This window comes from Tenrec ecaudatus, chromosome 14, assembly GCF_050624435.1.
Source record: "Tenrec ecaudatus isolate mTenEca1 chromosome 14, mTenEca1.hap1, whole genome shotgun sequence".
Classification (NCBI taxonomy): domain Eukaryota; kingdom Metazoa; phylum Chordata; class Mammalia; order Afrosoricida; family Tenrecidae; genus Tenrec; species Tenrec ecaudatus.
In genome coordinates, this window is record NC_134543.1 from 125,296,799 (window position 1) to 125,311,195 (window position 14,397).

At 45.2% G+C, this 14,397-nt stretch overlaps 1 protein-coding gene across 1 annotated transcript in view; it reads left to right on the plus strand.

Moving 5' to 3' along the window:
- The window catches only part of USP3 (ubiquitin specific peptidase 3), a 108,282-nt gene that overhangs the window by 71,174 nt on the left and 22,711 nt on the right, over positions 1–14,397 (plus strand). The window contains exons 4-9 of the mRNA XM_075532318.1: positions 649–732; positions 4,231–4,312; positions 5,531–5,613; positions 6,757–6,870; positions 9,374–9,487; positions 14,003–14,149. Coding sequence (XP_075388433.1) covers positions 649–732; positions 4,231–4,312; positions 5,531–5,613; positions 6,757–6,870; positions 9,374–9,487; positions 14,003–14,149 — 624 coding nt within the window. The remainder of the gene's footprint in view (positions 1–648; positions 733–4,230; positions 4,313–5,530; positions 5,614–6,756; positions 6,871–9,373; positions 9,488–14,002; positions 14,150–14,397) is intronic.

The following is a 14,397-nucleotide window of genomic DNA, read 5'->3' on the forward strand; positions in this document are numbered from 1 at the left end:
TTGATAGCATGCCCGGGGTACCCGGGATAGTGTTTCGCATCCTTGCGTCTCACACAGATTTGTTCACGAACAAACCAGTCCATGGTATATTCAATATTCTTCCCAACGCCACAGTGAAAAGCATTCATTCTTTGTTCTTATTAGCCGTCCGGCTTTTCCATGCAGTATTACTACAAATTGTTAATGGTACGAAGCCTTGCAGAATATTAATTACCTTTCTTTGTTTTTATTGAAATTTCTCCACCTCCCCAAATTCTCACCAGTTTCTATTGGGAATCATCATCCTAAAGCTTTAGGTTTCATGTTGCATAAATTGCTGCTTTTATTTTCATTTTTCATGTATTATGCTGCACCGAAAAGAAGGTCAGCACATGTAACAGCTTATTTGATTTTTGAAGGAGAAATTGAGGGGCTTTTGAATAAAATTATGGGGGAAAAAAGCTAGTTTTCGATGCCTATAAGACTTAAAAGACTCAAAAAACATTCCATTGCGGACTCCGAGTCCTCTCAAGTCCTCTTTAAACTTCCCACCCACAGCCACTGCCTGCAGAGCCAGCAGGTCATTTGGCCGCCCCAGGGGCTCTCAGCGGCTTCATGATGTGGCTTCCTCCCGCTCTTTACACACGTTGATAAATATTTTCCTTGCAGCTATCGCTGTGATGACTTCGTGGTTAATGACACCAAGCTGGGACTGGTACAGAAACTCAGAGAACACTTACAGAACTTGGAAAGGTGAGTGCTGGGCCTTGGAGAAATAATGAGACGGGGGTTGGGGAGCTGTTTGTGATTTCCATGCTTACATCATTATGTTGCTGCTGTTTTTTCCCATTGAGTGCATTGGCCATTTATTGGTCATTCCATTGAGTGCATTGGCTGCTTGCCAGACATTAATATTTCCCTTTCCCCCTTCACTTGACACAGGTTTTTGTTTTGTTTTGATTGTGGTACAGATGTTTTTAGCAGAACATTCACCACTTCAGCATTTGTTCTATGTACATTTCAATGGAGTTGACTACTGTCACTATGCTGGGCACCCTGCACAACCCTTCACTGAAGCTGGGTGGAGCTCCTTTTTCCCTGGCAGCCACTGATAAACTCTAGTTCCTCTACATGTTCCCATTTTAGATATTTTATTTATGTGGAACTGTACGATATTTGCCCTCTTATTGTCGACTTCAGTCAGTGTAATGTTTTTTTTTTTTAAGATTGGTCCATGAAGAGGCCTGTATCAGTACTGTCTTTCTCTTATGGCAGTAATACACTTTAATGACCATGGATGTATACGTATCTCGCTGCGTTCTTGCTCTCGGTTCTTTGGGTGTATACCTAAGGGCTGGTTCAGGTGGGAATTCTACGCTCAGCTGTCTAAGGTACCTCCCCAAAGTCGATAAAGTACGCGTTGGTTTTGGATATTTGAAACCGAATCCACCGTTAATCGGCACAGCCCTGCATTTACTTAATTTAATATTTGTCATAAATTGTATCCAGGGGCCAAGAGTTTTTTCCGCTGTTGCCCTCCAATGTATAAACTACTCAATTTGTAAGGGAAGTTCTAGGAACAAGGAAAGAACAGAAAACATGTAAAGCCATTACAGAGTTACCTTTGAAAGGAGAAAACCCATGCCAAGTGTCCTCTGAGGTCTGCTTACAAACACTGAGCATTACTTTAGGGAAAATCTGGCTTAAGGGGCATGTCATTGTCCACTCGGCATCTGTAGGCTATTGTAGGATCTAATTCTTTTTCTTAGGACGGGGCAATATATAGCTTAAAGTTACAAAAGAGCTATGAAATGCTTTGTCATCAATAAGAAATTATGTGCATAGATTCTTCTTACTGTAGCCAAATTATTTAGGTAAGATCTACTGATTGAAAGAGCCAAGCAGTAAATAGACACCAAGTAGCCTTTGACACTGGAGAAGATGGAGCCGTGGCTCACTTAGAAGATGATGATAGAATCTAGTTTTAACCCATTGCTGTGGAGTTGGCTCCAACGCATAGTCACCCTGTGGGACAGAGCAGAGCAGCTCCGTAGGGTTTCCAAAGCTGCCAGTCTTTGTGGAAACCAGCAGCCACATCTTTATCCAGCAGAGCAGTGGATGGATTTGAACTGCTCGTCTTGCAGTTAGTGGGCCAACATGTCACCCACTGTACCAGCAGGGCGTAAGGAACCATTAATCATATAATAGCAAATTGTTTAGATTTCATTCATTCCGGCTATTGCAAACCATCATTAGCACAGAAATTCTGGACTGACACCTTCTTTCAACACCATTCTCCATCGAAGAAACACTTTAAATTCATTATTCTAAATTTATTAGAATGCCTCTTCCATTCTTTAAAGGGTCACTTTAAAATTATGTATCAGAGGAAGTAATCTAAAAGATATAATTATGATTAAATACACAAACTTCTAAGACTGCCAGTTCGTTCCCATCATTAGTGTCAGGCTAATGGATAGGAAATACATGGTTTTTTTGCTTTCCAAAATATCCAAGTGAGATCCATTACTTAGAGCTGTGGGTACGTGTGTCTCAGAGTATCGCGACCCAAGGGTACGAGGAGACCGAGTTCCCCACGTTGCTGTGCTAAGTTGTTGATGTCTTCACTCGTTGCTGAGGTAAGTTACTCCTTCACAGATTCTGTGAGGGGAGGAGTTGAACCACAACATTGTAGCTGTAGATACAGATGACATAAGTAGAGAGAGCCAGAACACACACACACACACACACACACATCTATGTGTGTGTCCTACAGTTAACTTTTAATTTTGAGCTCTATGAATAAAGCCCTTGACTGTGAAATGCAGGTTTCTGCATTTTTCCTGCAGTGTTTCCGAGAGCCGTAGTAGTCCTGTCTCCCTAGCCCAGTTCTCATGGAAGCAGCCCTCTGTAACTACTTAAGTTGGTGCAACCTAAATGAAGCATTCGGCTCCTTAGTCACCCTACTGGGTAGCCAGGTGTGACTGGCAGCTACTGTGTCAGGCCACCAGGTGAGAAAGCATTTGTGTCCCTGCAGAACATTCCAGGGACAGTGCTGTTCTAGATAATTTGGGGAATATCTAAGGTTAAGTAAAACTCAAATCCAATCATAGTTTCTAAGCTGTGACTTTCACCATAGATTAAATGTTGGTAATGCTTTGACAAAGAACACAGCCTGTACAGTCCAGTTCTCAGTGGGGCTAAGCATGGAAACGAGCCGTGTGTGGCCCCTTTAGCCTGATGAAGTGCTCATTGGAAAGAAAAGATCTGATAATTGCATAACACAGGCACATTCTCAAATGCCCTCTTTTACCTTTGGCTTAGTTTTGATTTCCTTACTTGGGATTGAGATGGCAGTCTTTCCTTAAAAAAATGTGTCAGAAAACATATTCTGCTTGGAGATGACCATTTTCCTAATGAAGAATCAGGGAAGATAGAGGGGCAGCACGGGTATTGTGTAAGTCACCACAGGAATCTCCCGCTTCACAGTTATCTGTGAGCAATTGCAGCCCAAGGGGGTATTTCGGATCTCTGTATCTGTCCCTGGCTCCCTTCCTGGTTAGACTAGACTCAGGCTGCTGAGTTCAAACTAAAAGAAGGAAAGCCACTTTGGAGAAGAGTTATAGATGACAAGCAACAAAACAAAACTTAAATCCAAGGTGTTTTAATTAGTTTACGTTTTAAGAAAATACAGTTTCTTTCATCAACTAAAAATCTATTTAATCAGTGAGGCAGGCATAGAAAATCTGGCTAACCCCGGACTGACATCAAAATGAAGACCAAAGTAACATGTTCTTTGAGATTTAATGCTCAATCTTAGAACATTCTGTCTGTCAGACCAGGGTGTGTGTGTCTCACTGCCTTGGTGTGAAGATGGGCCTTCTGGTTGGGCAGATAGAGTGGTGGTGCAGAGGGAGTGGCTCATGGACTCCACCTAGCTGACTAGCATTTCTGGGAAGCACCTGGTGGTGGCACCTTCGAGCCAGGCTCCCACTGCTGCTGGAGGAGCTGTGGACATCCACACAGACAGCAGTGGAATTTTCAAGTAGTGGCATCCTCCAGGACTTTAAAGTATTTGTGGGGTCCTGTGGGCCTAACGTGTCCCTTCATGACTGACAGAGCAGCCAGGCAGGGCCCTATGCCCTAGACCCATTGGCATGGGAAGTTCATTCCTTAATCTGGTGTGTAGCATGTATATATTAATGTCTTTCTGACCATCTATCTGTGTTTTATGTGTTTGTGTTTTAATAGCTCAGCTTTCACAGCCGATAGGCATAGGAAAAGAAAAGTTTTGGAAAATTCATCATTAAACAGCAAACTATTAAAAGTAAATGTAAGTAATTAAAATTTATTCAAATATACATTCGTTGGGATCTAGTCACTGCTTTATTACAACCTCTTAACATACAGTGTTGCCTTCTGAACTTTTGTAGAGGTATTGAGTTTAGCCTATTTTCTACAATGGTCGCCACTGGTACTAAGGATTCTTAGGTAAGAACCCTGGGAGTGCATCTGTCCACGGCCTCTTTCCCTTGATGGAGATGGCCACTCTGCTCTGCCCTCCAGGCCGTGCTCTGAGTGCTTACTCCTGTCTCCTCTGATTCCATCTCGGTAGACACTCAGACACCCTGGCTTCCTTCTGTTACAGATTGTTAAGGCAAGCTATGTGGTTCTGAGATTTTAGAGAATTGTCTTTCTTAGGACTTCATTTATGTACTGTCCGCATAGAATATACCTCCGCTCTCTCGTAATCGACATCAGTTTTAATGGTGTGTAAGTCATCAGTAGATTAGCACAGCTTTAAAGATTGTGAAGCATGCTCAGATGAACCTGTGTTTAACCCTGCAACTGTTCCTCTCCTGTCATGCTAACTATGTCTAGACACGCACTTAACTGATGTGTTACGATTTGGCGAAAGCAAGAGCTAGAGTGTCCTTGTAGTTACCCGAATGGGCAGATGTGCTCTGGCATGGGTGGGTAGATTGATCTCTTCATGTGGCATTCAGATTACATAGTGCATTTATAGAGCTAGCCAGGAAACCAAGCCTTGCTTATTATGAGAAGTTCAGATAATTTTCCAAGGGGTATGTGTTTTGCTGGGAGAGCATGGATTGATCATTAATTCATGACTTAGAGCTAAATGTTTGGGGACATGAATGCTTGTGAGCGTATGTGTTTTGATATTTTCAACTTCTAGTAGTTTTAATGGCGTGTTAAGAGGCATTTAGTTTTAGATGCTGCTTTTTTAAAGGACTTGTCTGTGTTGTTTGTTTGCTTGTTTGTTTTTGCAGTAGATACTTTTTAGTCTGTGTTAATGCAGATTTCCTCATAAGCTCCATGCTACTCCCATTAAGAGTAAGCCAAGAACCGGGAGCAGCCTCCTAAAAGGATCTCATCACTAACATAGAGAAGAGAAAGAGTTTATGTACAAGGTATTCATTGCACAGAAGAGGACCGGTTCCAAATCGTCTCGTTGCTAGACTCCGACTGGAGATACTTGGGCTTCCCCTGGTGCTGCTAATGACCTCTCCCCCGCCTGTCCCCTGTACAGGGCAGCACTACTGCCATCTGTGCCACGGGCCTCCGGAACCTGGGCAACACGTGTTTTATGAATGCCATTCTTCAGTCACTCAGGTACTGTCGCTTCAGTGTCTGGTTTTGGTTCCTTACGGCGTGTTCAAGGACAAAGGGCCTGAGTTTGGAGCCTGGCTCCGCCGCTTACTCCCGCCCTAAGGCGCAGAGCCGTGCCCAGCAGTGAAAGTTAGCCACTGTTGTTAGTATTTCCTCGCTTCAATTAGGCTAAAGCAGCGGGTCAGGAAAGGTTCTGTAAAAGGCCAGAGTAAATTATTTTAGTCATTGCAGACTGCATATAGTCTGTCTCATATTTTCTTTCATTTTTTGAAAAATCGCTCTTAAAAATGTAAAGCGCCGTCTGAGCTCATTGCCCACACACAAACAACAGGCTGTACAGAAACTGGTTGAAGCCTGGATTTGGCCTGTGAGCTCTAGTTTGCTAGCTTTGGGGCTTCCGGAACCCCCGTCCAGAGAGCCTATACTTCAATCATTAGCCAAGGCTCACAGGTTTCCTTTAGTATTTTTTTACATTCTAAAGATTTAAACATCAGGGTTGACAAAAGAAGAGGAAATTATTTTTAAAGTTATGTCCTTTTTAGATTTTAACAAGGTTTTAAAGGCCAGAGTAAATGACCTTGGCAGGGTCACCTGGCTAAGAGGCACAGGTGCCTTATTCGATCTCTCCATGGAAGACACTGCTGTTCAGCTTGTGCATTTTCGTTCAAAGAACTGCCTTTGATTCAGTTCGCACTCACATGACCCTGTATAGGATTTCCAAAACTAAGTATTTACGGAGCAGCTGATGGGTTTGAACCTCTGATCTTGTAGTTAGCAGTCCATTGCCTAACCCACAGTGCCACTTGGGCTCTTCATGACTCTGTATAGTATATCTAAGTGGTATGTTTAGTTCCATGGTCTCTTTCCTAAGGAAATATTGAATACCTAGAAATACGCACCTTGAGGGGTGGGGGTGGGGAAGGCGAGGTTTGAATTTTTTTAGAGTAAGAGTTTGGCCATCTGTCTGCATGATTTGCCTTAGAGTTAATGAGGAAACATAAGACAAGAGATTTCACTGAATGCAATTTAAATGAGACAATTGAATGATTACATTTTCCAACTCTTATCTGTAGACTTCCTAGAACTTTCTTAGCAGCCCTATTAAATTCCTTTTTACATAATTTTCTTCCTTTCCCTTGTAAATAGTAACATTGAGCAGTTTTGCTGTTATTTCAAAGAACTGCCCGCTGTGGAGCTAAGGAACGGGAAAACAGCAGGAAGGCGAACCTATCACACCCGGAGCCAAGGGGACGACAGTGTGTGAGTGTGCCAGTGTGCTCTTTCGGGCTTTGAGCTGCAAAGCCAAGGATGCTGACGGGGTTTTCACTACATATTGTGAGCCAATAGGCACAAATAAAAAATTTAATTTTTTTCTAAAGATTGTGCTGAAGCATCTAGTGGGTACTGGAATTATTGTTCTCTACTTACCATCGCAGGCAGGTGACACTAAGCACTCTACTTACTGTGGCTTTTCAAATTGGGGTATCCTGAAAATGAGAACACCTGTGTATGAAATACAGTTACACCCGTTCGTCAGTGTGACTGGGTATGTGTGACATTCTGTAGGTAAATTTGTCTTGGATAAAAAAATTCATTTGTAGCCAGCAATTTAATTTCAAGGCAAAGCAGTTAATTTTTAGTTACTATAAAGAAGGGGAAAATGGCTCAGTGATTATTCAGGGGCAGCTCTGTATTCAAATTCTGTGTAGTCAGACTTATTTCAGGTTCTGAAGTTCTATCCTGTTCCATGAGTGTAAGGGGGAAGACTGACCGATCTGTATCTAATGCTCATCTCCACTCCCACACTCTGAGCAGGTGTCTGTCAACCTGACACTGTCCTACCTGGGTGGTTGAGGAGCCATGGGCACTAGGAACCGAGCCCCAAAGCGGGGGAGCAGGGGTAGCATGGCCTCCCTCGAAGCAGCAGCACAGGAGAGGAAGCTGGGAGTGCCTGTGTTCCAGGAGGCATCATGAAGCACAGTCTTCTGGTTGGAGCGGAAGGCACTGAGAAGAAACAGTCTGGGGCAGGAAAGCCCCGGGAAGAATCGGTAGACGCTGTCTGGTATTAGGTCACTCAGGGTTACGATCTATGCTGCAGCACTTGCCGCCGGATGGCAGAAGAGCTGGGCTAGAGTGTAGGCCGCCAGCCCCACAGTGACAGAGGCTGGTGCCACCACTGCCACCTGACAGGGCTCAGGCTGTCCCTGTTTCCTTGTGCCACTACTTCTTGCTTCAGATGGGCAGAGTCCAGGACATGTAGTGTGTCCTGACTACAAGGAAAGCTGTCTGGTTCTCAGCTGACATAGTGAGAGGTGGGTCCTGACTCACCAAGACGTGTACAGTGGAGAATCCCCCAGACACAGGAAGTAGATTCCAGACCTGGATAGTCAAAACCCTGGTGTCTCAGGGACATGCTGGATGACAAGTGGTGAAAAGGAAGACAGTGAGATTCTCTGAGTTATCATTAGGCATCCAAGAGTAATATGGTTTTATTGATCGACATGGGCCATTGAACTTGAGGAAGAGTATCCCTTTAGGTACTTGTATAGGAAACCCAAATTAACAGTGGTTTATTCTTTTATATGAAAATTGGGGGTCATCTGTCTAGGGTGGTTTCACAATGTCTTTAGACTCTTCCAGCTTTCTGTCCCACCAACCTTGGGTGGGAGTCCTTAGCCCTATGCTCCCAGGCAGTGCTGGTGCTCTCCTACCAGGTCGTCCTCCTAGCCACCAGGGAGGAGCAAGAGAGCAACGAGAAGGGCTTTCATCCCATCAAGGAAATCTTCAGGCACTGTTGGACACACTCACAGGTCGTCGCCCAGCAGAGACCATGGAAGTTGTGAAAGGAGAGGAGAATGATCCTCAGGGGCAGTACAAAGGGGGGGAAGGGAGTACAAAGGGGGGGGGCAGAGGCAGAGAGCAGGGGCAGTACAAAGGGGGGGCAGAGAGCAGGGGCAGAGGCAGAGAGCAGGGGCAGTACAAAGGGGGGGGCAGAGGCAGAGAGCAGGGGCAGTACAAAGGGGGAGCAGAGAGCAGGGGCAGTACAAAGGGGAGGGCAGAGAGCAGGGGCAGAGGCAGAGAGCAGGGGCAGTACAAAGGGGGGGGCAGAGGCAGAGAGCAGGGGCAGAGGCAGAGAGCAGGGTCAGTACAAAGTGGGGGGGGGGGGCAGAGGCAGAGAGCAGGCACTTCAGTAGTTAGTACCCGTCAGGTTCGTAGTGACAAGAGGTCATTCAGAAGAAGAGCCGTACTGGAAACGAGAAACCAGGATGAAGGTGGTCATGGAAAAGCTGACCTGGATCTGTGGTGTTGAGTCTGCTGTCGAATTGAGTGTTGAAGTTTTGTGACCAGGCAGACTTTGTGAGGCAAAGGTGGTTGTAGCCTGAGGCCTGCACCAATGCCCTAGGGAGGGTTGAAGAAACCAAAGAGTTTCTGGGGGAAAAAACCCTGTTAAATCATTCAACTTGTTCGTGGTTAAATCTCCATTCTTAAGTAATTTGGCATGTGTTTTAACCACTGCTCTATTGGGAAATTTTATTTTAATTCCGAGGGTACAAGTATAGAAGTAGTTGGCACCCTCAAAATTCCTATGGCTAAAGCACGAGTTTTATGAGCAGTCACTGCTATTTATGTAGGTTTGTGAGATGTTGTCACTTAACCGTCAGACTGAGTTCAGAAAAGACCAAATCCTTCGGTGGATCTGCTCGGTGTCTGCACATTCTGGATTGACACTGACCTCCCCCCCGCCCCTTGTCCTCTCTTCCAGGTCTTTGGTGGAGGAGTTCAGAAAGACGCTCTGTGCTCTTTGGCAAGGCAGCCAGACGGCCTTCAGCCCCGAGTCCTTATTCTATGTTGTTTGGAAGATTATGCCGAATTTTAGGTGAGTATGACTTTAATCAGAGATAGTTAAACACATTGATGTTGTTCTGTATATTGTTGCTGCAGTCATTTTCATGAGCTGCTGTGCGGAATCATCCATGCTGGTTTGTTTGTTTGAGAAGAGCAGAAGTTCACTGTATCTGAGCAGACAGACACATCAGTATAAGCAATACATGTTAGAAATGGTCTACAAAGGGCAGGATGTTTTGTTGTAAAAGAAAATGACTAGACAGCATTTCCTTGGTTCTTTGAGAATTAATTCTTGGATTTAATACAATATTCCTAATATTATCACCTAATTTGACTCTTGAGAAGAATTTAATTTTAGGTATATAGTAGTTTCTATTTATTGAATGCCTATACCATGCCAAACACTTGAGGTGTTTTATACCTGATTGTCATGAAAAAAAAAATTAACAAACCTTTAGTTAAGCTGCAAGAAGCATTAGACCTCGTCTGAAGAAGACACAGAAGGGAAGCAACGTGTTTAATTGCACGCATCTAACAGATGTTATGACCAGAATTGGGACTTGGCTCTCTGGGGAGTTGGCTTATAGTAGATGTGTTCACAACAGTAATTGTTCACAGGAGATCCACGCACTGACTCTACTGTTCTCCTTAATCATCACTGTGACCAGGTTCCCTCACTGTTTCTTGCAAGATTAGAAAGTTTATGATCAGTTTATTCCGTAGAATGCTACTTTTCACCCATGTAGATCCACAGCTTTGCCTAGTTTCGTTTCTTTTTTTAAAAATTATTTTTTTATTCTTTTTGTGTGCCTAGTTTCGTTTCTATAGCTCAGGTGAGCATGATTTAGTTTTTAGTTGATTAGTTTGATATGCGGCTAGCATTCCTACTCGTGAAGCAATAGAATGTTTAGAAAAGGTAACCCAAATGAGGAACTTGCCGTGGAGTTGGGGTGGGAGGCGTGGGGGGATTCCTGATGTACTGAGCTCTTCTATTTTGTTAGTCATACGTGAATTTAGGGTGCCGTTGTCTCCAGTTTTGCACCTAACCGAGGCTGTCTCCAGTGACTGTTTTCTCTGGGGTGGACTTGGATCCGGAGATTGCGTCAGGATAAAGCCTGGTCATTGTACAGGATCATTGTACAGTGTCCAGAGGAGGAAGGGAGGCGGGCTTCCTTGCAGGTGCTATTCCTACTCAGCCTCTGTGCAAGTGCAGTGGGTTTGAATATGTCTGTTATATTTATCTTCCCAGGGTAGATTGCTTTTGTGGGAGTCCCCTTTTTCTTGATTAACATGGGAAAGTGTCTAGAGAATTTGACCTCTTGGAGTGAGGTCTGAGGGTTCTGAAATACAGACTTGCAAGTGGAAGCAGAGACAACGTTAATTTTTGAACAGCTAACGGGACCTGTGTTACAAGTGTAATCAACAGCTGCGGGTTCAGAAACCATCCAGGCTAGTCTTTCTCTTTTCTCAACTCAAACCGAAAGCCAGCAACTTAGCAGAAAAAACTCCAAAGAGTTTTTGACCTTTTCTAACATCATCTCAACAAGCGTCTGGCGGCGTGCCGAGTTGTGCACGGGCTGGTCCCCCGACCAGCCGCTCAGAGGTGCTCTTGGCTCTGTTATGGCGATGGGGTCACGAGGCGCGGAGTTGACTGGAGGGCAGGGAGCCTGTTGTTTGTTGTTATATCTTAAGACTTTCACGTTTGCCCAACTTTGCCTGTCCTTTTCTTTCTTTTTTCTTTCATAAGAGAGAGCTTAAAGTTTATTTTTAAATGGGCAAAATACATACACGTGGTTCAACATGCAACAGAAGTTTTTCTACTACCCAGGGGTTTGGAAACTTGAGACGGAAGAGCCAATCCTGTCCCTCACGACAATTTAAAAATGATTAAAGAGCCAGAAATCTGATTGTGCAAGCGAAGGAAATCACAATGATCTGCATCATATACTTTAAAATTTTCCCAATTATACGTCAGAGCCACATGTACGTGCGTCCTGAAAACTCTACATGGCTTGAGCTTCACTTTGCCAATCCCTGCCCTACCCTCTTCTTCAGCCATTATTCACTTCCTACATCTAACCATCGTCCTCAGAGTTTGCTGTGGCCTTCCAAATATGTATGAGTGTGTGATTTTTAACAAACATTAGTAAGGTATTACTTTGTCGCCCTGCTTTGAGGTAATCCCATCTTCGTAGATAAATAGCTTCCTCGATCTCTATTGTGCCTGCACACGTCGCATGTTCTTATTTGTGTCGTCGCCGTCTCCCGGCCTGGTTGTGTGGGCTGCGTCTGTTGTGTCCCATGCGTCACGCACCGCCCCAAACGCTCTTAGACACACACATGCAGGCATGTGAGAGCGGAGTAGCTGGCCTTCCAGCGGGCTTTGTTACTGCTTGCTTTCCATAGTCATGTGAGCTTGTCTTGTTACCATGGTGTCTTTGCGTGGCTGTGCTTCCTGCCCCAGCATCTGGATCTCTTTCTTTTGGATCCAGCGTAATGCTAACCTTTCTCTGGAAAAGTCTAGCGTAATTCAGCACAGATCCACATGCTCGTTCGCTTGTGTTCCTCAGCGGTCACTGCTACTTCTACTTTCACGGACACTGTGACTTGTTAGATTTGCTTTGCCTTCCTTCCAGAAGCCTTTCTTTCCTTTTTGGTCAATTCTAGTTAGGGTGCATGCCTACAAAGGAAGGTGAGTCAGTTAATTAGATGTAGTTCTTATGCACTAGGTATTCCGGTTGGCCTTGTAGATACCAGCTCTCTTCGTGTGATGTTTTCCTCTAACAATTATCCTTTGGGCTGTTTATAAACAGCAAAGGGGGCTGAAAAGTGCAGCAGTGTTGATAGTGTACCCTTGAACAATGTTAGTGTTAGTAGGAACTTTGCTATTCTGCTTTTCTTTGCATCATTTTTGTCACTGAAATTTTCTGATGTTTTTGCCTTGAAGAAATTCAGCCACGATATGGTGCCAAATACTGAATTGGGATAGCCAAATTTAGCTTACCTTGGCTTTGCAGAATATTTGGGGCAAGATAATAATTTGGAATGCTTATGTGAATGTTAAAGGTATTTTAAATCAGAACAGTATCGATTCTAGTGTGCCCTCGGCCTTTCAGAGGAGGTTTGTCCTAGCATGATGCGAATGTCGTACTCTGTATTGATCTTGCTGTCTCACAGACTGCCCTGGCTCCACCCAGCGCAGGCCGTGTGGGCAGGTCTGTGGCACAGTTATGCATGTAGTAGCGTCACAAGGTATAGGGTGTGCCAGGATTCGCCGGGGCCAGTGTCATCATCGGGAACCTTTGTGTCTCACTCAGGCAAGTGTCAAGTCCTGTTTCTCTCATCATTCCTTCCTGGACTGTCTTTGTCTGCAAGAGCTGCCTGGCTGTGGTTTGTTTTCATTCTGCCAGGGAGTGGCCGTGAGAGGACAGCAGGCACCTGCGGGTGCACGAGGTCTCAGCAGCATCGTCTCTGGGCCCCAGCATGCATGAGGGCGTGATCCTGTCCCTCTGTGCAGTGTAAGCTCCAGCAGGAGTGGCCCTTGCGTAATTAGGACGCTGGTTTTCTGTTGCTCTTTCTGTAGCCTTTGAGGAGAAAGCGTAGTGCTTCCTGGAAGTCACAGCATGTGAGTGTAAGGAACCGTGTTTGCCTTGGGGCCATGACACTTCCATATTAGCTGGTCTGCCACCGTGGTCAGCTGGTTCATCCTGAGTCCAGTTCCTCACCCCCTCTGCCAGCTGCTCAGGCACCCTGGCTGGAGACATGTGAGGGGCGGTCCCTCCAGAGTCAAACAAGGAGACCTATGTCTACTACAGAGGGAAACTTGTGTAGCGTGCTTAAAAGACAGGTGAAGTCACTTGGGTGAGCAGTATCCCAGGTAGGCTCACTCTTTAGAACGCCTGTCGTGAGATGAGAAGGGCAGGAGGGAACAGAAACAGGAAGAAGGACAAAGGGACACGGTCAGCACGGAGGAAGTGGGATGATCACCATCACATTGTGGTAGATGGCTCAGGTTGTTCTGTAAATGGTCACCCAAGACATCCAGAAATGGTTGAGTTTGACATATGAAATGGTACTTATTAAAGCTTTCAGAAATTTTAAAATATTTTCAACTGGAATTGTAAACCTCTGTAGTCAGAATCAGAAGAATTCAGAGGGAGGGCTGTTTGTTCTCTGGTAAACGTCTAGAATAGCTGAGGCTCCTGGTCTCCCGCGGGCTCCTAGAGGTCGAGGACACAGTGGCAACCCCTGCCTCCTGACTGGAGGAAAGGGAGCCGCGGGGCAGTTTGATAGGCCCACTGGACTTTGTTTTCTGGGGACGCTGTGCTGTAAGCATCTCTGACCGATTCAGTGGGCACAGGAAAGACTCGGAGCCCTCCAGGGCACTTGGATAAGGAGGGGTCAGGAGGTCACTACATGGCCAATTATCTATAAGTATTAGGCCTTTTCTTGAAAGGAAGCTTTCCGTGTTAAGTGCAAGGCAGGTGGCGGTCAAGGCCCTGGCTGGCGGAGCTGCCCCAGTGACGGCGGTTTCTCTTGTTTGCAGGGGTTACCAGCAGCAGGATGCCCACGAGTTTATGCGCTACCTTTTGGACCACCTACACCTGGAGCTCCAGGGCGGTTTCAACGGTGTTTCCCGCTCAACAATTCTGCAGGAGAACTCTTCTGTGTCTGCCAGTAACAAATGTTGCATGTAAGAGTCTGGTTCCTTTTAATGGGGTAATAGCTTCAAACGTGTCTGTTGGTGTCACTGTATGCTGTAAGTGTGTTCTGCAAAGTGAGGGTTTCTGGTGCACTAGAACTTGAACTTTGGGACTGAGTGGACTAACATGCACCTCCTGCCAGAGACATCTGGTGTTGGTATGCTGGGTTGGCTCCAGTGTTTGGAAGTCCCAGTGGGGTGCACATGGGGACTATGTTTGTTGCAAACCAAAAGGTTAG